This window comes from Pipistrellus kuhlii, unplaced genomic scaffold, assembly GCF_014108245.1.
Source record: "Pipistrellus kuhlii isolate mPipKuh1 unplaced genomic scaffold, mPipKuh1.p scaffold_m20_p_1, whole genome shotgun sequence".
Classification (NCBI taxonomy): Eukaryota; Metazoa; Chordata; class Mammalia; order Chiroptera; family Vespertilionidae; genus Pipistrellus; species Pipistrellus kuhlii.
In genome coordinates this window covers 154754899-154776450 of record NW_023425404.1, presented here as the reverse complement: position 1 = coordinate 154776450, position 21552 = coordinate 154754899, and the positions used below count along the sequence as shown (strand labels likewise).

The 21552-nt window shown below is 43.6% G+C and overlaps 1 protein-coding gene across 2 annotated transcripts in view; it reads right to left on the bottom strand.

Moving 5' to 3' along the window:
- SCARB2 (scavenger receptor class B member 2) overlaps positions 1-21552 on the bottom strand; it is an 84731-nt gene that overhangs the window by 26025 nt on the left and 37154 nt on the right. The window contains exons 6-12 of one of the 2 annotated variants that reach the window (XR_006739740.1): positions 18503-18622; positions 15287-15456; positions 12606-12724; positions 8834-8907; positions 7195-7246; positions 5189-5347; positions 3110-3538 (exon numbers count right to left, since the gene is read on the bottom strand). Coding sequence is in view for 1 of the 2 variants with exons in the window: in XM_036413139.2 (XP_036269032.1) it covers positions 3500-3538; positions 5189-5347; positions 7195-7246; positions 8834-8907; positions 12606-12724; positions 15287-15456; positions 18503-18622 (733 nt within the window). In the remaining variant the exon portion in view is untranslated. Of the gene's footprint in view, positions 1-2979; positions 3539-5188; positions 5348-7194; positions 7247-8833; positions 8908-12605; positions 12725-15286; positions 15457-18502; positions 18623-21552 lie in introns of those variants that run through there. The other variant, XM_036413139.2, reaches the window with a different exon arrangement.

The following is a 21552-nucleotide window of genomic DNA, read 5'->3' as shown; positions in this document are numbered from 1 at the left end:
TTGAACCCTGTAGAAGGAGCCTGAGCACTGACTGTCCCTCTGAGGACTGGAACGTTTATCAGCTCACCCCTGCCCCCTTTGGTTGAGTGTGTCCCGGGGGGGTATTAATTCCCCAAGCTTTCGAGGGGCTTCCATCGCTCTGGAGAAAGCCCTGAGGCGGAAAAGCACACTTGTCTGGCTGCCTATAACTGTCCACCTCAGTTGAGATGAAATCAGAGGTGGCCCGAGGAGTGGGACTCAGGCCTGTGTTGGACAAGAGGGCAAAGAGTGTCTTTCAAACAAAAGCCCATGGACAACTGTATATCTGATGACATGACATAAAATTTCCAGTGCAATGTCATGTAAGTTTTTTTATTAGTGAAATACTTCATTGCATTAAGGGTAGAAATAAACATGTCAAGAATCACATGAAATGAACCAATTATACAAGCTACATGAAAAGCATTCAGGTCAGCCACAAGCAATTAACTCCAGTAAGTACACCTAGAGGGCCAAGTATGAAGGTCATCTTTTGCAGAACTCTTATCTCGCACAATGTAAATAAAAAATTAGCCTCAAGTAAAAGCCCCAATAGGGGTTAGTAGTATAGTACCGGTACTTGCTCCATTAGACCATTAGTGATCTTTCTAGAAGTGAGGAAATAAAGCCAGGAGGAAAATCTGGAGCTAAACGTGGCCAATCCTACTTCCTGCCCTGTGTTCAACTCCCAATTTTCCTTGAGAGAAGCGAGGTAACCTCTCTCAGATTGGTTTCTCCCTAAGTTGAGCATCATAATACAGGACACCGGTGTTCTGTGATTGTGACAATCACAAAGACTCTGGAGGTCTTTCCAGGAAAATGGCTCCGAGAGAGTGAGCATGAGGAATAATCTGTTATTTTCATCTAAAACCAAGTGGGTAGCACATTCATGCCTCTGAACCAATCTATAATCTTGACTGTAGTTTATGGGTTTGCCACCGACTTCTCAGAAGGCAAATATCAAATGTGATTTTAAGCCAAGTATCTGAAGAATCATATAGAAATACTATGGTTTTGGTCTCTCTGGCTGTGGATCCAGTCTAAAGATATATCATTAACTGTTAACATTCACATGAAAAATTTCCTCCTCACAGATGATTATATCCTGATAATAGGATGAACTAATGAGTATACACTGGCTTATCAGGTTTGTTAGTGTGGATAAATGGATGCATAAAAAGAACAAGATATGCCAGTTATCTATAGTTAAATACTGATAAATTTTTAAAAAATCTAGATATTTGGCATTGTTGAAGATAAAATATTTTCAAATTAGTTTTTCACATTTTGTTGATTTGGGGTAACTATAGGTTCTATCTTCCTTTATAGAGATGTTAAGATCTTAACAAATTGCCCCTTCAAGAAAGGAAACATTACATGTTGCTTTAGTGTACAGAGGGAAAATTAGGGCAAATAAGCTAAAGTAATTTATTACCCCAAACAGGGATCAGAGACTTTAGTTGTGAAATCCATGGCTTTTTCACCTTCATTTGCTTACAATGAAATCCAGTTTTAAACAACAACTGTAGAATTATTCAGTTGTTAAATTCTTTGTGCACTTAGCCAGATAACTTTATAGATTTCTCAATCAAAAATTAATATTAAACTTTGAGAATTAAAAGAATTGCCCTTAAATAAGCTTGAATTCTGTGACATAGGATGGTTCCCAGTCCTCAGATTTAGGTCACACCAGAAACCAAAAAAGTCATTCTCAAGAGAGGTGACTTTGCTCTGGTCCCAAAGAACCTTTATAAAACACTTCCTGTGCAACATTTTAAAATAGTGTCATTCTGTCAGCAAGATGATTGTCACAGGAACTGTAGGGCACGTTTTCTCTCTTCAGTAAGTGACAGCCACAAAACAACAAAAGGAACCAAACCTGAGAAAAGAAGAACTTATAAAAACAATTTCAAAGTAACCAAGAACACTGTCCCAAAAGAAATGTCTCTTTAGTGCAGTCAGACTTCCTGGAATGTATGTGCTGCTTAGGCTGTAGATGGATGGATTTCCTATACTCATAATTTTACAAATAATATTGTAATTAATACAGTGTCCTATTTAGCAAAGGTGATGGGGGGAGGGGTGTCAGTTATTGATTATATTCTCCGAGGAACACCTTTCCACATCAAGATCATTTCAATGGAAAAATAAGTTATCCACAAATCTCAGAACTAGCAGTTAGTTCTTCTCTATTCTATCTAATAAAAGAGTATTATGCAAATTGACTGTCATTCCAACACACAAGATGGCCACCACAAGATGGCCAGCAGGGGAGGGCAGTTGGGAGAGACCAGGCCTGCAAGGGAGGGCAGTTGTGGGCGATCAGGCCAGCAGGGGAGGGCAGTTAGGAGGGACCAGGACTGCAAAGGAGAGAAGTTGGGGGCAATCAAGCCTGCAGGGGAGAGTAGTTGGGGGTGACCAAGCCAGCAGAAGAGGGAAGTTGGAGATGACTGGGCCTGCAGGGAAGGGCAGTTGTGGGGTGACCAGGTCTGCAGAGGAGAGTGTTTAGGGGTGACCAGGCCTGCAGGGGAGGGCAGTTAGGGGCAATCAGGCTGGCAGGGGAGTGGTTGGGGTGATCAGGCTGGCAGCCAGAAGCAGTTAGGAGCAATCAAGCAGGCAAGCAGGCGAGTAGTTGGGAGCCAGCAGTCCTAGATTATGAGAGGGGGTCCCAGATTGGAGAGGGTGCAGGCTGAGCTGAGGACCTCCCCACCCCATGCATGAATTTCGTGCACCAGGCCTCTTGTATGAAATATTTGCACTGTCCTCACCAACATTATCTCTGTATTCTTTCAGTTCACAAAAGTATACATTAAAAAATCCTCAGTATTTATCACTACGGACTCATTAGGTGCCTCACTCCACCCACCCACTTCCCCACTTGGTTCTTATCAGGTATGAAAGTAGTCAGAAGACCAAATTATTTTCCTGGAGGAATTATGAATTGACAATTAACATAAAATGCAATATACAACTTTTTTAAAAGAGGAAACTGGGTGCATTTGAATGATGTACTCAACAAGGCTACCATTTTACCCTGGGCTCCGAACTCTTATTTATTTCTAGTTTTGGGGTGACATGAATGGAGGAATACAATACAAAGTTTAGTGAATGAAACATACTGAACAAGGTTAGACCAAGTAGCATTAACAAGTGACGCAGGCGTTACAACCACAACAGTGGTCACAAATTTCTGGAGCTACCAGCACCCAACATCAATAAAGTTACTATACAAGACTTCATTAAATACTTGCTAGACACATGAAAAACAAAACCCTTCATCAGGGACCACGGCTCTGATAGAGCCCAGTGGCTGACACCAGTCTGTTCTTTGAGCTCCAGCCAAATGCTCTCATCACTTGCCAGTTCTGGTCGCCTTCCTTCTCTCCACAGGCAAGGAGCCTGTGAGGATGCGACGGTTTCCCCACGTCTGATCCAGATCAGGACAGCTCTCCATGGTTCCTTCGCTAAGCTCAGGCCAGGGCTAGGTTCGTATGAGGGGCGCTCTTTCATCTGCAGTTCCCTGCAACTCAGTCAAGAGAGGAAGCAAAGTTACAGAAACATCTCTCCATGTGAAAAATAGGGTTAGGAGGGGAGACGGGAGGAGGAAAGACTGATTGGAGGGCTGTAGGTCGTTCCCCTCACCTCTCTCTCTGCTCAGCCTGACTTTTCCTTAGCATTCAGGCCTAACCCCCTTGAGGAGGCCTGTTCTGCTCACACCACCCGGATCCCAGAGCAGCCAGTCCCCTTCCCTGTGCTGACTCGGACTATAACCCTCCTCATACTCAATTGAATTTGCCTCCTTCCTGATTTGAAATCTTCCAGAGAACGAAGCCTCAGAGGTGGTGGTGAGTGCTCGGCCTTTGCTCGCTTGTTGAATACGTGGGGCTGGTTTATTGTAGGAGCTGTGGAAGCATTTACATGGGCTTTCATCGGTGCTTATGACAAGGTCAGACTGGAAGTGAGATCACCGGTAGAAATGGCAAAATATGGGGAGGTCAAGTACAGCACAGGGAATACAGTCAACAATATTGTGGTAACTAAGTATGGTGCCAGCGGGTACTGGAAATATGGGGGAGGGGACACTTTAAAATATATGATTGTGTAACCACTATACTATACAACTGAAACTCATACAAAATGATATTGAATGCAAACTATAATTGAAAAATAAAATTTTAAATAACGGGGGAAAAAGGAATGGCCTCACACCTAATTCAGCGATGGGCATGGGTTAAGAAACATAATGGAAGAACACGGAAGATGGGGAAATCTGTGAATGTTATTCAGGTGGTTTCAGCCTATCACTTCCTGCTTCAGTGGGGCTCAGTCAATAAGCTGAGGCAGCGAGGAGGAAAAACACAGCCTTTATTGCTAAAAGGGAAGCTGCTGACAACTGAAGAAAGGCTGGCTCCTACAGAAAAAGCTCCATGAAGGTATTCAGACCCTGGGTTGGCCTGCTGGCATTGACGAGACCCACCCAGCTGTGCTTATCCCATCCGTGTGGACTGCTCCCACCCCTCCAGGAAAGGAAGTGCAGCCCCTGTGCTAATCACTTATGAGGCATGATGACTCAGAGGAGGGTCTTGGATGCGATCACAGATTCTTTCCCAGCAGGTCCTGCTTGCCTTGCCCTGTGACCTTGAACTGTTTTTTCTTTCATCATATAACTAATGTTTACTAAGCTCTTACTAAATACTTACACTGGGCCAAGTGCTTTATGATTAAATCACCTCATCCTCAGGAAAAAAACTCCTAGAAGCCGAGTATTCTCTCATGTTACCAACGAAGAAACAGGTTCAGTCTCTAGGGACACACAGCTACTAAGCGGCAGCACTGGGATTTGGCCTACACAGTCTGATAGCAAATGCCAGGTGCTTAGCTGTGCTATAGTCTTCCTTTTCTTCCAGGTTACTTTCAGACACATAAAGCTTACTCCCAGAGACTCCATTCCCACCACAGGAGCCAAAACTGGGCAGTACCATTCTATCACCCCTCCTTGCTTCTCATTTTGCCCAGCAGTAATACAAGCATGAAATCACTGCGCCCGGCATCAAAGCTCAGAATCCACCCCCAAGGAGCCAGCTGGCAGCCCTTCAGCGAAGCCCAGTTGAATTTTAAAGTTAATCCGTAAGAAGTTATCCCGTAAGAAGTTCCTCCAGCCTCTGCTCACCTCATCCATGGATCCCTGTCCTCGGCAGGCCAGCCAGGTGAAGATCAAACCAAAGAACACGCCCAGCGCCATGACAATGTAGGGTATGTTGCTGATGATGGAAGTAGTGTTAATCACAGACTTCAGTCGACTTGCAATCTCTTTATCAATGAGAACACTCTAGGGGAGCAAGAAAACAGTATTGCCTTGATTAACAAACATCCAAGGTATAACTTTTTTCTTCTTCTGTATCTTTCTTCCAAATCATTAAATGCAATTTGGCTATGTCCTCCTGTTAGCAAACGAGAGATCAGGAAAATCCATTTATAAATTATCGAATAGTATAACCAGAGGGGTTATTTATTCATTAACATATTTCCTTCCTTCCTTTCCTTCCTTCCTTCTTTCCTTCCTTCCTTCCTCCCTCCCTCACTTCCTCGCTTCCTTCCTTCCTTTCTCCCTTTTTCTCTTTTCTTGCTTTTTAAGCTTTCTTTAAAGATCACATATTAGTTTCACAAAATATAAACCACTCAGTTATTTTTTACAAAGTTGTTACCAGAAAACATTTTACAACACATTGGCAAGGAAAATGAAGCAAGTTAAAGACAATATGTCCATCTGACTCAGGTTTTATGAAAAGTGATTTTAATTTTTTCCCCTTTTCTTGCTTTAATCTGTTCCGAATTTTTCTACAAAGAAATTTTTAGGGAAGAAAAAAAAATAATAAACACTTTTTAAAATGCTGCTATTTACAATAAAAGCCAGTCGATTGAGATTTACTAAGGGGAAAACCCACAATGTCCCCTCTTTTTTTTTTTTTTTTTTTTTTTTTAAAGAATAGTAATATCTTATTTGTTATATGTTTATACACTAAGACTAATAGGAATACTGTATTTTCTTTTTTTTTTAAATATATTTTATTGATTTTGTACAGAGACGAAGGGAGAGAGATAGAGAGTTTGAAACATCAGTGAGAGAGAGTCATCGATCAGCTGCCTCTTGCACACCCCCTACTGGGGATATGCCCGCAACCAAGGTACATGCCCTTGACCGGAATCGAACCCGGGACCTTCTGTCCCCAAGCCGACGCTCTATCCATTGAGCCAAACCGGTCCCGGCACAATGTCCCCTCTTGAAGCCAGGTTGAAGAGAGGGAAACTGAGGAGGCAGAACGACGGTCAGTGTGATGTAAGATTCAGAAAACCATTATCACCCATGTCTTAAATGGTAGGTGTTTTCTGAGCTTTCATAATATGCTTTTATTAACAAAACTTCAATTTACACCTAACATTTAGGGCTAATATTTTATTTATCTACTTATTTATCTATAGGAAGGGAGATAGAAAAATAGATTTGTTGTTCTACTCATTTATGCATTCATTGGTTGCTTCTTGTATGTGGCCTGACCTGGGAAGGAATCCAAAACATTGGCCTACTGGGTCTCTGGTCTAACCAACTGAGCTACCTACCCACCATTAGAGATAATATTTCTGTCGATATACTGCACAAACCAGAGGCGTCTAACCATTTCATTAAGCACCTCACACAAAATGTTCATTCATGTTGCCAATCATCTCAATTGTACCCTCTTTTCCTCCTCCTCCTCAGCTAACGAACAGTAAAGCGATGACATTTTACAAACTGGCAGGGTTTCAGAGGAGGAGACACAAAGGACGGTTTAATGGAACATCTATCTGCGTGCTGACTTTATTGCTTCAACAGCATCTGGCATTGCTGCATGGACCTCTGCATTGTGTTTCTTGCACGGCCAGCTTCCCGGGAGGACGTTTTACCCAACTAATGTGCTCGAGAAAGGACATTTCTTTCTGTTAATTTTCAAATCTCAGACATTAAGTGCATTCGTATAAACACAAAGAAATTTTCAGAGGACAAACAGGTTTTTAAGAATCACCTTTCCCCTCCACCCCCACATCTCACAGGACACTCGGCTACAACAGTGGGCACCGACGGGGCAGAGTCCCGCGCTCCCATGGGTGAAGCCGCTGGTGGCTCTCCCCCGGACTCACCTCGTTGACGTGCATCACCGGGAAGACCATGGTCCTGATGTTCCCCGTCTGACTGCGGGGACAAAAGACGAGATCTCTTATAGACACCCTGATCGTGCAGGCACACTGGTCTGGAATGACACACTTATAATTTTTTTAAAAATATATTTTATTGATTTTGTACAGAGAGGAAGTGAGAGAGAGAGTTAGAAACATCGATGAGAGAGAGTCATCGATCAGTTGCCTCTTGCACACCCCCTACTGGGGATATGCCCGCAACTAAGGTACATGCCCTTGACTGGAATCAAACCCAGGTCCCTTCAGTCCCCAAGCCGACGCTCTATCCATTGAGCCAAACCGGTCTCGGCTGGAGTGACACACTTAGAGGAAAATGCCAGCACACTTATTTCATTAAATTACTCAGAACTTAAAGAGACTCGTTCGATATCTTTGCAAACACATCGTTCAGAAGTTAGATTCCAATCGGTCAGTGTAGCAATTCCAAGCATTGCACATTCATGTACACTGTTTTTGTGAAAACACAAGGTGCTGAAAGCAAATTCCTCAAAATGGTGACAATTCTCCCAAGAGTCAGAGGGGCGGCCACGGCTGGCAGGACAGCGCTGCCAGTCCTCAGGATGTTTTGTGACCAGCCTGCCAGGTGTCATCCTCACAGGAGGCCCAGGAAAGCCACTGACTGAGCATTTACCAGCTCTGCATTGGTGTGTTGGGGGACATTATGCCATTTAATTCTCACAGTAGTCCCATGTCCCAGGTTTCAGAAAGTGAATTATGGCTCGGAGTAATTTGTCCAGGACCACCAGAGTAAATGGTAGAGCCAGGATGGTAAAATTATTTTGATTCTAAATCACTAGACCTTAGCTACTAAATTATACTGCCTCAGAAATACACTCCGGTGACAAACGCATTCGTGCATCCCACATTTGCGCCCTAGAAATATCCATGATTGTGGGGTTAAATCTAGTAAATTTGATGGGGGAAACCAAACAAGTTTTATAGATAGAAAGAACAGAATAAATATATGATTATTACGCATAGTTTTGTTCCTCTTCCATTCAACATTAAATCATAAGCATTTTCTAATATCAAAAAAATTCCCATTGAAAAGTTTGAGCAGGAGATTGTGTATTTGGGGATCTTAACTAAGTAGTGGTTTTTACATGGGAGTGCTGGGAGGAAAGACTGGACACAAGAGACTACGAAATTTTAACTATCTGAGTGGAGCTTGTGGCTGGCCCTGGGCGGGAGCAGTGGGGACGGGAAGAGGCAGTGTCAAGGCGAGGGAAATGCTCAGAGGAGTGGCAGGGGCCTGCTCTGTAGAATTCAGCAAGTTACTTAACTTCTCTGTGCCTCGTTTTCCTCGTCTATGAAATGGGGATAATACAAGACTATTGTGAGAAATAAGTGACTTAATGTATGTAAAGTACTAAGAACAATGCTTGATTCGTGGAAAGCACTTTATATGCATTAGGTTCAATAAAATAAGGAAATTCCAAGACCCAGGCTGGTCATCCCTCATCCCTGAGGGGTAAGGGTGAGTGGACTTAGAAGTGGGCTGTCTCCCTCCCAACATCATCCCCACCAGAAAGTCACTGTAGGAAAATGACCCTTTGCTTCTGTATAAAAAAGCAAAATTTACCTAAAGCCATCTATTTTTTTGACATAAACGTTGATTTGGAACCTCTTGGCTGCTCTTAGGATCAATCCAGTCAACTGCAAACCACAGAAGTAGAAAGAAAACATTGTTAAAACCACAAACACACTTTTTCCCCCCAATAGCGTACCATTTCCGTGTGGTTCTTATAACAGTGTGACCACTGCCGTGTTCGATAGGCACAGTGGGTCAGAGGAAACCCTGGCCCCAGAACAGAATGACAGACATGAATTTTTCTCTAGGTGCCTGGTAGACCAATGTTTCTCAGACGTTAGTATGTGCATGAGTTCTTGTTAAAATGCAGGTTCTGACTCAGGAGGTCTGAGGTGGAGCCTAAGACGGGCATTTCTAATAAGCTCCCAAGATAACTGCCACTTTGAACAGCAAAGCCCTAGAACAGTGGTCGGCAAACTGCGGCTCTTGAGCCACATGTGGCTCTTTGGTCCCTTGAGTGTGGCTCTTCCACAAAATACCATGGCCTGGGTGAGTCTATTTTGAAGAAGTGGTGTTAGAAGAAGTTGAAGTTTAAAAAAATTTGGCTCTCCCAGGCTGGGAGCGGCCAGACTTGGAGCGGCCGGGCCCAGGGCAGCTGGGCCCAGAGCAGCCGGGTCTGGTGCGGCCAGGCCCGGAGCAGCAGCTGCCAGGCTGGGAGCGGCCAGGCCCGGAGCAGCCAGGTCTGGTGCGGCCAGGCCCGGAGCAGCGGCTGCCAGGCTGGGAGCGGCCAGGCCCGGAGCAGCCGGGTCTGGTGCGGCCAGGCCCGGAGCAGCGGCTGTCAGGCTGGGAGCGGCCAGGCCCGGAGCAGCCGGGTCTGGTGCGGCCAGGCCGGAGCAGCCGGGTCTGGTGCGGCCAGGCCGGAGCAGCCAGGTCTGATGAGGCCAGGCCCGGAGCAGCGGCTGCCAGGCTGGGAGCGGCCAGGCCCGGAGCAGTGGCTGCCAGGCTGGGAGCGGCCAGGCCCGGAGCAGCGGCTGCCAGGTCTGGTGCGGCCAGGCCGGAGCAGCCAGGTCTGATGAGGCCAGGCCCGGAGCAGCGGCTGCCAGGCTGGGAGCGGCCAGGCCCGGAGCAGTGGCTGGCAGGCTGGGAGCGGCCAGGTCCGGAGCAGTGGCTGCCAGGCTGGGAGCGGCCAGGCCCGGGGCAGCCGGGTCTGGTGCGGCCAGGCCCGGAGCAGCGGCTGCCAGGCTGGGAGCGGCCAGGCCCGGAGCAGCCGGGTCTGGTGCGGCCAGGCCCGGAGCAGCGGCTGCCAGGCTGGGAGCGGCCAGGCCCAGAGCGGCCGGGCCCGGAGCAGCCGGGTCGAGTGTGGCCAGGCCCGGAGCAGCAGCAGCCAGGTCCAGAGCAACTAGGTCGGGAGTGGCGGTGACCAGACCAGGAGCAGCTGGTTGTGGAACGAACCAGAGCAACAGAGGCCAGGCCCAGAGCAGCCAGGCCCGGAACAGCTCGCTCCTCGCCTGCCCCTGCCCCTCGGCTGCCTCTCAGACATGGCTGGAAACTTTTGTGGGAACTTGAGGGTCTGCTGAATCAAGTGATGAAGGCTTAGATCTGGATGTGTTGAGTTAGTATAGGGCTGGAGTGTTGATCTGTGTTGATCTGTGAGTGCCTTGGGTGGGGCCTGGATGAGGCTGGTTAACCTATTTGGAAATGTCTTTTGTGTGAAATGTATCATTGGGCATGTGGTGGTATTATTGATATGAGAAAATACTAAGTAACTGATTTACTATCTGAAAAGGGATTTACTATCGGGGGAAAGGGAGGGAGGAAGAGACTGAACATAAACTGCACCTATGGATGAGGACAATGGGGGATGGGGAGGGGGCGGAGGGTGGGGTGGGAACCTGATGGAGGGGGGAAGAAATGAGGAACCTTTGTAATAATATGAACAATAAAGATTGATAAAAAAAAAATAAATAAAAAATAAAAATTAAAAAAAGAATATATAAAAATAAAATAAAAAAATAATAAAAATTAAAAAAAATAAATGTTTGACCAAAAATAAAAAATTAAAAAAAAAATTAAAAAAAAATAAAAAATAAATAAAAAAATTTGGCTCTCAAAAGAAATTTCAATCGTACTGTGGATATTTGGCTCTGTGGACTAATGAGTTTGCCAACCACTGCCCGAGAGGACCCCGGCAGAAGGGAGACCTAACGGACACCTGTCTGAGGGATGGTGTCACTGGCAGAGAACAGTGCCTCGGTGTGGCAGGGCCCAGCGGGAAGGGCAGCTGCTGCTGTCATCTAAGCTTATGGGACTGTGCCTCGGCCTTCGTGACAAGCACCTGATAACAGTTTGGCTGGTGAACAGGAACCTACTGGTGGCTACGAGAGAAAAGGGAGAAAACCACACCTGATCTTAGTCACAAAAATAAGAACACTGACTTCTCGGGTACAAATGGACTGAGTGTAGCAAAGAGTGAAGTCGTCCTCCTCCTCCCCCCAACCCCCCCGAATTGGCTGTGCCAAGAGAATGTTTTGCTTTTCTCTTATGGTGCCATGTGTTCAAAAGCCCAAGAATGAAGATGTCTGGCCTTTAATTCAGTTCGTACAGAGAGAGGCTGTGTTGCTGTAGGTAGACCAGGGGTGGGGAAACTTTTTTCCTGCTAAGAGCCATTTGGATGTTTATAACATCATTTAAAATTATCCACTTAAAAATCAGCCTGCTATATTTGGTCAAACATTTAATTAACTCACCCCTAATGCCTTGGCAGGACCAGACCAAATGATTTCATGGGTCTTATTCGGCTCATGGACCGAACATCCTCCATCCCTGCTATAGACAGTCAGGGAGCTCCAAGGAGTCTCCCCTGGATGGCACAAGGGGAGGGTCTTACACTGAGAGCCCCCAAAAGCTAGAAAGACGCATGCATAGGGCCCAGCTCGCCAAAAGCTAGAAAGATAATTGGGTAGAAAAAAAGCCCTCCCCTCCCCATTCCTGTAAGAACCCAGGCTTGAGCTGGAAGGAGGGATGGTCTTTGAGACAGGAGTCCACCATGCTCGCAGGTCATGGCACTTGAATAAACCTCTTTCCTTCAGCATCAGCGCCTTTCTCGCGAGTTTGGCTTTGCAGCAGGCAGTCATACAGTGAAACGATACACATATCCTTTTATGGTTTTCTTTCTTCTCTTCTATGCATATAGGATTAAAGTGCATACCTGATGCCTTTTAAATGAATAGTATAGAATAAGCTCTCAAAGGAAGAGGTTTGCCAAAAGTGACTGAAGCTAATATATATACACAAGGTGTCCCCCCAAAATGTATACATTCTAACAGCTGATAGCTCAACCAATGCTTCTTTTTTCAGATTTAACCCATTGGCATTCATCGCTATTTGTATACATTTCGGGGGAACACGCTGTATTTAAATTTTAACCAAAACGTTTTTGGCAGTAGACAGAGGAATGTCTCCAATCTTGCTGATCTGTGCCCCCATGGGAGAAATGTATGTATGTTGAGGTCCAAGGCAGGTGACAGAAGGCTGACCAGGTTACCTGGGTCCAATCTCAGTTGTTTTCAGGGAGGGAACTTTCACTGTTGCTGTTTTGTTAATGCAGGTTTGCTAGTGTTTCTGTACATTAGGTGCACAGAGTTCAGCCTTCCAAATGGAAGAATAGGAGGCTACCCATTACACTGCACTGAGCTGAGTTTTCTATATTTGGTTGTATATGAAAGGGAGACAGTAGACTTAAGAGAGCTAAGGACAAAACCATGGCCACCGAACAGGCAAAATGAAAAGTATGGTCTTTTACCAGAAGGAGGTGTTTACTCACAGGATTAATGTCCACAAACGTCTCGTGATGGTCCTTGTTTGGATGCATGCCATCTATGGCAGACACGAAACTCTGATCTGCTTGGTAGAAGTGTGGGAAGGATAAAATAATAGGTGCACCTGCATTTTAAGGAAATAGGAATGAATGATGTGGTTCCCAAAAGGCTATGATAAATATAGTTTCTGACCACAAAACTGGTTGCTAAGGGGTAAAAGGCTACACATAAGTAAGCTTGAGTTGGAGAGGGCAGGCTAAAGTTCTATTCTACACCTCCTCCTTCGGGGTTTATACTCCATTTCCTGACATTTCAATACTTTATTCCACAATATGTACGGAAATCCCAGCTAAATTATTCTTTAATAAACATTCATCCTATAAAAGTAAATGCTTTATACACATTTATTTTAATTAATGTTCCCAGCAGCCCTATGAAGTTAGAAATATTCATTCTGCATTTGAGGAAAGTGTGGTTCAGAGAAGAGACAAAATTTAGCTAGGGACATCCAGCTACCAGGTGATAGAGGTAGAATTCTGTTTGAATAATGGGTGCTTTATTTTAGCTCAGAGCACTTAAAACCCCGTTTCAACTACAATTCTCTACCAGTAAATGACATTTTTTTTTTTTTTGGCTTTTCTGCTTTTACTTTATCTAAGATAGGCTTTGTTCTCCAGCATCTGTTGATGCAGAATGTTTTAAGACTGTGCTTGGTCCTGACACCTGCCCAGCCTCAGACTAAATCGAGTTCTGCCCACAGGAAGACTCTGATTGAGGGAGAGGGGGGTGTGTGTGTGTTTGGCTTTCCTAGTCATTTTCATTTTAAAGAAGAACTAGGGAAACGATTATTAAAGAAAACCTATTCTAGATTTTGCTATTGAGGAGGAGAGAGGGCCCCTCTAATTACTTCTAGTAAATATGTTTTTTGAAGAAATTAGCTTATTAGCTAGTAATTTCATTCTGTTTACACATCCACCAGCCCCATAGCTCAACATACACATCATCTGTCACATACACAAGTGTTTTGCTCTTTACTATTAATAATTTTGCAAAGCCATAATTCCCTTCTTTGTGACCTACAGTCACCTTTAAAACATACTTTTAAAACTCTACTGAGGGTTTGCTAAGGGCCAAACACTGTCTTAACGTGTTTTACCTCTTTTATCTCTGACCTTCTCACAAGCTTAAGGAAGTTATAATCACCCTCTTTTTTATGAATGAGAACACTGGGATCTGGAACCCTTCTTCGTCAACTGGGCCAACTGGCCAAAAAGCAGAACAGGACTCAAACCCACACCTGCCCGACTCCAGAACTCATCCCACTGTCCAAATTGTTACCCTAGGATTCAAAACACTGGAGGGCAACCCTGGAGCCGTAACATTTTGCCCACATTTGCTAATTAATACCCAAGAGGCAAGAGGGGAAAAATTTTGTAGCAAGCGGTTTGACTGTTGCAAAGTAGGATATCCCTGTTTATTCAGCTATCAACTTCTTGAGGTAGCAGAACCGTTAACAAAACAAAAATGCATCCACACTTATGCCCGCAGCCAGAGGCATATGGGCTGAGCGGACAGGGCACTGTTCAGCCGGTAAGACAGCGGGACAGGTCAGAGCAGACACTCGTTCGCATTCCCCTTCAGTCTATCTCCAGGCGAGGGGAGCTGTGACCCCTGGCACAGTGCTTCCCAAACACACGGGCATCACCTTCGAGAGGATCACCGGGAGGGCGGGTTAAAATACAGATTCTGGGCGATGGACAGAGACGTTTAATGGTTCTCAGATAACCCTGGTGCCAGGCCGGGTTTGGGAGGCACTGCCCCATCAGGCACAGTAGGGAGGTTACTGCTGGCTTCAGGCTTATCCCGAAAAGAGCCTTTCAAACTAACTGGACAAGAGGACAAAAGTTAGCATGTTCCTTTATCCGGGAGAAAAGGACGACTTTATTCGGGAGAAAGGGCTTACCACATTTTTCCAGAGGAACTGTAGAGAAGCAGCACAGGATGTTTATAGTTTATAAGACCCTAGTGCCAACAAGGACTTGCTGGGAGAGAAGGATCTGATAAAAACCAAGTTCCCTCTCTGACCCCTGGTTTCCGCATTTATAAAAAAAGCCCACTGGATATCTCTCTGGCAAAGGTATCGTAACTAATTATGCAGCATATGATTGTTACTATGCTGTCCTCGGGATGAAGACAATTATTTTGTCAGTTGTACCACTGAGTCATTCATGGAAAGGAGCGGAGTAGCTCAGACGTTAAGAAAAACTGAGAAATTCGCTTTGAAGTCATTGAGACTCTTTACCAAGATCAGTGCTTTCTCATTACCGAGTTCTCCACTCCCTCTTTTGACACTGCTTTGAACGCGCTATCAGGTAATGCTTCTCATGTATTAACTATATGTAAATTCATAAAGTATATAAAGCAGTGACTGGGACTCGTCCGTGCTAGTAGACACGAGCTATTATTAAGACGTCTAAACTGCTGCCAGTAAAAACCATTACAGGGAAGCCAATCATTTTATCTTTTTTTTTTTTTTTTTTTTTTTTTTTTTACACCATTCTATAGCCAGGTTATGAAACGCTGTTCTCGACAGGTCAGAACCGTCCTCCCTGCGGGGCTGACGATGCTCTTTGTTGGAGAACACCGATCCTGCATCCCAGACACTCGGAGTCGTGCCACCTCTTACCATTCTTGCAGATGCTGACATTCAGAACTCCCGAGCCCAGGCAGTTTCCCGTGGGTATGCAGAAGCCGGCGTTCTCGGAGGTATTGGCTAATATTTCGTCAGGCACCGTGAACCGAAAGGCGGGCAGTCCCTGCACACTCTCATAGTCACTGAACGTGATATGCACTGACCTGTTAGGAAGAACAAAAGTCAGTGTGGGCTGCAGTCAGCGCAATCTGGCCTGAGTCAATTCGTCAGCGGCAGTTCTCAGGTCCAACACAGCCAAGCGCCGAGGGGGTAAGTGAAAAGTGAAGATGCAAAAGGCAGCTGGGAAGGAGCTCCATCCCTCGCTGTGCGATAACGCAGGAGATGCGCTGTGGAGGAAGATGTGTAAGAGGTACAACTGTGGGAGTATCCTACCAAAGCCATGAAAAGAAATCTGTGGTGGAAAATTAAGGTGACATTTAGGCCCTGGCTGGTGTGGCTCAGCTGGCTGAGTGTCATCCGGTGCACGGAAAGGTTGCTGGTTTAATTCCCAGTCAAGGCACACGCCCGGGTTGAGGGTTCAATCCCCAGTAGGGGTGTATGTGGAAAACAACTGATTGATGTTTCTCTCTCATATCGATGTTTCTCTTTCTCTCTCTCCCCCTTTCCTTCCTCACCCCCACTCAAATTAACAAAGACTTTATTTTTTAAAAATATATTTTAGAGAGTCATCTATCAGCTGCCTCTTGCACACCCCCTACTGGGGATGTGCCCACAACCAAGGTACATGCCCTTGACCGGAATCGAACCTGGGACCCTTCAGTCTCCAGGCTGATGCTCTATCCACTAAGCCAAACCGGTTTCAGCAAGACTTTACTTATTTTTTTAAAGATGACATTTAGAATGGAAACTCACATGAAAAGAAATGTGTGGTCTAGACCAGCAGGGACACGTGCCAGTGTGGGGGAAGCAGAAGCGGAGAAAGGGAAGCAAGGGAGACAGAGGCAACGCCAGAGCGTGGCCTGGACAAGTGCCCCCTTAGACGGATACTTGACTAGAACACATGCTATTATTATATGCATTTCTCCCCAATGAAAACAGTGTCATATTTTGCCCATCATCGATTTCAGTGGAGGTCAACACATCTCTGCCTCAGTTGTGAATGGAGGTTCAGAGGTCCCCTGAAATACTAACCACCCTCATGTTTGACTTGAGTACAGGTATAACCCCGAATTTCAGAGGTTTGCTTTATGCAACTTTACTTCTACCGGAGGCCTACACTGGTACTTGTTTTTGCTAACCAAAAGAAATCGGAAGAGGATGTTTGCTTTTATGGGAAAAGGTGAAAAGTGAAAATAGCATTTGTTTGGCCTGGCCAGCGTGACTCAGTGGTTGAATGTCAACCTATGAACCAGTCAGGGCACATGTTCCCCCCCCTCCTCATAGCTCCCCCAGTAGGGGGGTGGAGGAGGCAGCTGATCAACGATTCTCTCTTTCTCATTGATGTTTCTATCTCCCTCTGATGAATGTTTCTGTCTATGTCTCTTTGTGTGTGGAGATATATATATCTCCACACACAAAGAGACATAGACAGAACATTTATCGATGTTTCTCTTTCTCTCTCTCCCCCTTTCCTTCCTCACCCCCTCTCAAATTAACAAAGACTTTATTTTTTTATAAAGTCTTTTTTTAATTTATATATTTAAATATTTATTTATTTATTTTTTCATATTCAAGCTGGGGAATCTATGTAGGTAGGACAGAAGTGCAGAATTAGGGACTTAACATGTCTTTGGCTTTACTAAACATTGTCAAATGGTTCTTCAAAGTGGTTTTTCCAGATAAGAATGTGTTTCCTCTGTGCCGAATCTTTAAAAAAAACAAGAACCCTACTGCCCTTGTAGGTTCCCTTGTTTCATTCATTGTACACCAATGCATTTTTAATTCCTTCGTTCCTTCCACAATTATTTATTAAATGGAGCAGCCAGCTGGAATGGGTCTAAACCAGCGATTTTCAGCCAGTGTGCTGACAGAATTTATAAAACATGTAACACCTGACTGTTTAGTCAGGGGCACTGACCTCTTTTCCCTTAGATTATCAAATAAAAAAATGACAACAGCCAACACCACAATAACCATCTGGTTTGAATGAATCAAAATTATACCCTTTTTCTTTTTCTTTTTTTTTGTCAGATGGGCAAAAAATATATTTTGTGTGTGTCATGGAATTTTAGTAGTTAGTTTATGTGTGTCATGAGATTAAAAAAAGGTTGGAAAATCGCTGGTCTAAACCATGGCACAGATAGCGGGGTGGAGAGGTGAGGATGAATGCAAGAGCTGTTTCTGAGGAGGAGCAGAGAGCATTTGGTGACCAGCTAAATGCAAGAGAGGAGGGATATTTACAGTGTCCCAGTGCCCCTGGCAGGGCTGATTGCGTAGGTGGTGCAATTATGTGAAATATGGAACACTCAAAGAACAGCAGTTCTTGAGAAAAGTGAATCAACAGTGTCATGAAATGTGACCAGGTCATTTGCGACTTAGAGGAGTTTCATAAAAAGCCTTGAAAGAGTGAGCGGGAGAGGAACTGGAGGCTGTGGGCCCAGTGGGAGATGGGGATCAGGGTGTGGAGCAGGGTGCCCCTCTTCCCACAAAGTCTTAATCATGTTCATTTGTAGAGAAGGAGCTGGCGGGAGAGAGGGAGAGATTACAGGGTGAGTGAGAATAGGTATGACCAATGGCAAGGTTACAGCTTAGCAAATACCTATAAACTCTAAATTATGGAAAACCAGTATGATTTATTTATCTTTTAGGTAGAGATTATCTGTGACTGGATAAAGATCAGGTCAAATTTCATGCTTGGATATCATATTCATTAATAGCTAACACTTAATTTTATTTACTGTGTGACAAACCCTGGGCTAAGTATTTTACTCACAGTAATTAATTTGTCCTCATAACAACTCTCAAGGTAGGCAACTATTGTTAGCCTTACTTACAAATGAGGAGAGTGAGGCAGAGTCACTCAGTAACTTTCCCCAGGCCACACAGCTGTGAGGGGCAGAGCTGGTATTTGAACCAATGCAGTCAGGCTCTGAAGCCCATGCTGCAAACCACTGCTCCACACTGTCTTTCAAAATGCCATCATCATTTATCAGGGATTAAACATGAATATCCATGCCTGGTAAGTATAGCTACATTTATTCCTCACGCTTTTGGTGGTCTTGCAGTCAACGGTATTTTTAAAGTCCTTACCTGCAAAAATCAGATGGAAAGACATAAAGGACTTCATCTTTTGTTATTAGTGGGTGGAAAGTATCACCGTCTGTCCCATTAATCATATTGCATTTGTCTGTTGTCCACCAGCTAAGTGACCTGTGATTGATAAGCACAAGAAAGAGTCAAGGGGATCAAATTTGATTTTAGGGCTTTGTTTTTTTTCTTTAAAAGACCAGGACTTTTCTTTCTTTCTTTTTTTAATATATTTTATCGATTTTTTTACAGGCTAGAAACATCGATGAGAGAGAGACATCGACCAGCTGCCTCCTATACACCCCACACCAGGGATGTGCCCACAACCAATGTACATGCCCTTGACCAGAATCGAACCTGGGACCTTTCAGTCCGCAGACCAATGCTCTATCCACTGAGCCAAACCGGTTTTGGCTGATCAGGACTTTTCAAGACTCCACTAGAAGGAGCTGGCTATCCACAGAATCTCATTCACATGTGACACAAGGGTGATATTGGTGAGGGATTGAATCAAGATGGGGAAAATAGGCTCCTGACCCTTAGACCAATTCTGACAGAGTCAGAAGCCAAAAATCCCTTTTTCTTTCCTGATAAAGGGTATCCTACATAGAAGTTTAGAAATATCCATTTACTTACAACAATGATCTACTTTAGCATTATTAATAGCCTGACAGACAAGCTCTGGACAGTTATGTTCACCTCTTAATATTCATGACAGAGCATTAACTCTGTCTCCCCTTGGAACAGGCTTCTGTCCCAAATTAATGGGGAGCTTCTCTTGGGTAATAAGAGACAGTTGGTTAATTGGAAGATAGTCCTAAGGAATATATACAAATACTAGTGGCCTGGTGCACAGATTTGTGAACATTGAAAGGAAATTAATTAGAAGAAAGATTCGTGCAATAATTACTGAAAAAAATTACATGTCAAAATAGTGCATATAATATAGTATTATAAAATTAAAACACGAGTGCAATTGGCACCAGCGAAAGCTTTATATGTATCACACACGTGCAAGTCAACATTTATTTTTAAATTGCCAGTGTGCATCATATGTACAGGCTGGTCAGACGGTCAATGTACAGTTGGATGTATGTACAGTCAGTCACTTAGCCTTTTATATATATAGACAAGCTCAGAAAAATTAAAAATGAGAGGATTAAAATACAGAGAATAGATAGAGAAGCTCCAATAAATGTTTAATAGTTGTTGTTTTTCCTTTGGGGTTGGGGGTGGGGGGTGGGAGCATACAGAGCAAATTACAGAGAAGCAGTAAGTGAAGAGATAATTTCTGGAAGTTTTTCAAAATTTAAAAAAGATAAGAGGCCTTGAATTGAAAGTATATCCCAAGGGCCAAACAGGATAAATACAAATAAATTCAAATCTGGATATGTTGAGTCAAAGTGCAAAAGACCAAGGAAAGAGACAGACATCCAAGTCAATGGAGTAATGTCTTCATAGTTTTGAATTGTCGGCCTACAATTCTATACCTAACTAGTCATTTAAGACCGAGAGTGAAGTTTAGACATTTTAAAATATGTGAAGACTAAGAAAGTCTGCCACCCATAGATCCTTTCTTAAAGAGGTTTCTTAACCTATTAACCCTATTGCTGTTTGAGCCTGTACATTGTAGGATGTTTAGCAACATCCCAGGTTTCTACCAGTAGATACCAGTATCGCCTCCCAGTTGTGACACCAAAACTATGTCAGAACACACCAAAACTGCCTCTGGTTGGCACCACTGTATGAATAGATACTCTTCAGCAAGAAACTAAACCCAGAGGAAGATTTGAGGAAGAAAAAAAAAAATAGGGCAATAAAATATGTTGGCATTTAATTATGTATTTACCATAAAAATCAACTTTTAAATTATATTGGTCTTCCTAAGAAGGTAAAATAAGTAATAGACAAGGATAATAGTGTGTGTGTGTGTGTGTTTGTGTGTGTGTTTTAAGAAATTAGTAAGGTTATTGTCCTATTTGGAAGGAGAAAAAAAAGACAATAGATCGCTTTAGATTTTGTTAGAAAAAATATTGTTCAATATGAATCATAAAAATCTAAGAATAAAATGGACATAAACCAGAAAAAAATAAGACCAAATATATTAAATAAGATAGCATTATATATGTAATTATAACACACACATGAAAGGATTAAATTATTTTATTAAAAGACTAAAAAAAATACAGAATGGGTTTAAAACAAAAACCAGCTATATCTTGTTTACAAGTAAATTTCCTTTTTTAAAAAAAATATATTTTATTGATTTTGTACAGAGAGGAAGGGAGAGAAATAGAGAGTTAGAAACATCGATGAGAGAGTCATCAATCAGCTGCCTCTTGCACACCCCCTACTGGGGATGTGCCCACAACCAAGGTACATGCCTTTGACCGGAATCGAACCCGGGATCTTTCAGTCCTCAAGCCGAGGCTCTATCCATTGAGCCAAACCGGTTTCCGCTACAAGTAAATTTCCCTTCCAACCCAGTGCCCCAGTCATCTAGATCCCCCTCGGCAAGTCACTGTTACCAGTTTCTTATATATTCTTTCAGGAGTCTTGTGTGTGTGTGTGTGTGTGTGTGTGTGTGTGTGTGTGCATGCTTACAAATATGGTTATGTATGCAATTTCTTTAATTTAAATTAACTTTTAATTTAAAAACAGTTTGATATTATGAAGATACTATAGAAAGTTTTCCCATATTCCACACCAGTTTTCTTGCCTGTATTTCTGGGAAGCTTAGAAATAAATTTAAAGTTCAAGAACAGAACCCCTCTTATCTCAGTCCCTGGAGAAGAGCCTTGTTTTCTTTCAAAGGTTTCTAATTTCTCTCCCTTTAAGCAATTGCCTCGTTTTATAGGTAACATTGGCTCCTTTTTGGAAGTAATTTGTTTATGTTATAAATATTAACATAAACATATTTTTTAAATACTGTCATCCTGAACACAAATGTTTCATCTTTTAAAAAAATAATACAGCCCCAGTTGGTAGGAGCATCGTCCCGTACACCAAGAGGCTGTGGGTTTGGTTCCTGGTCAGGGCACGTCCCTAGGTCG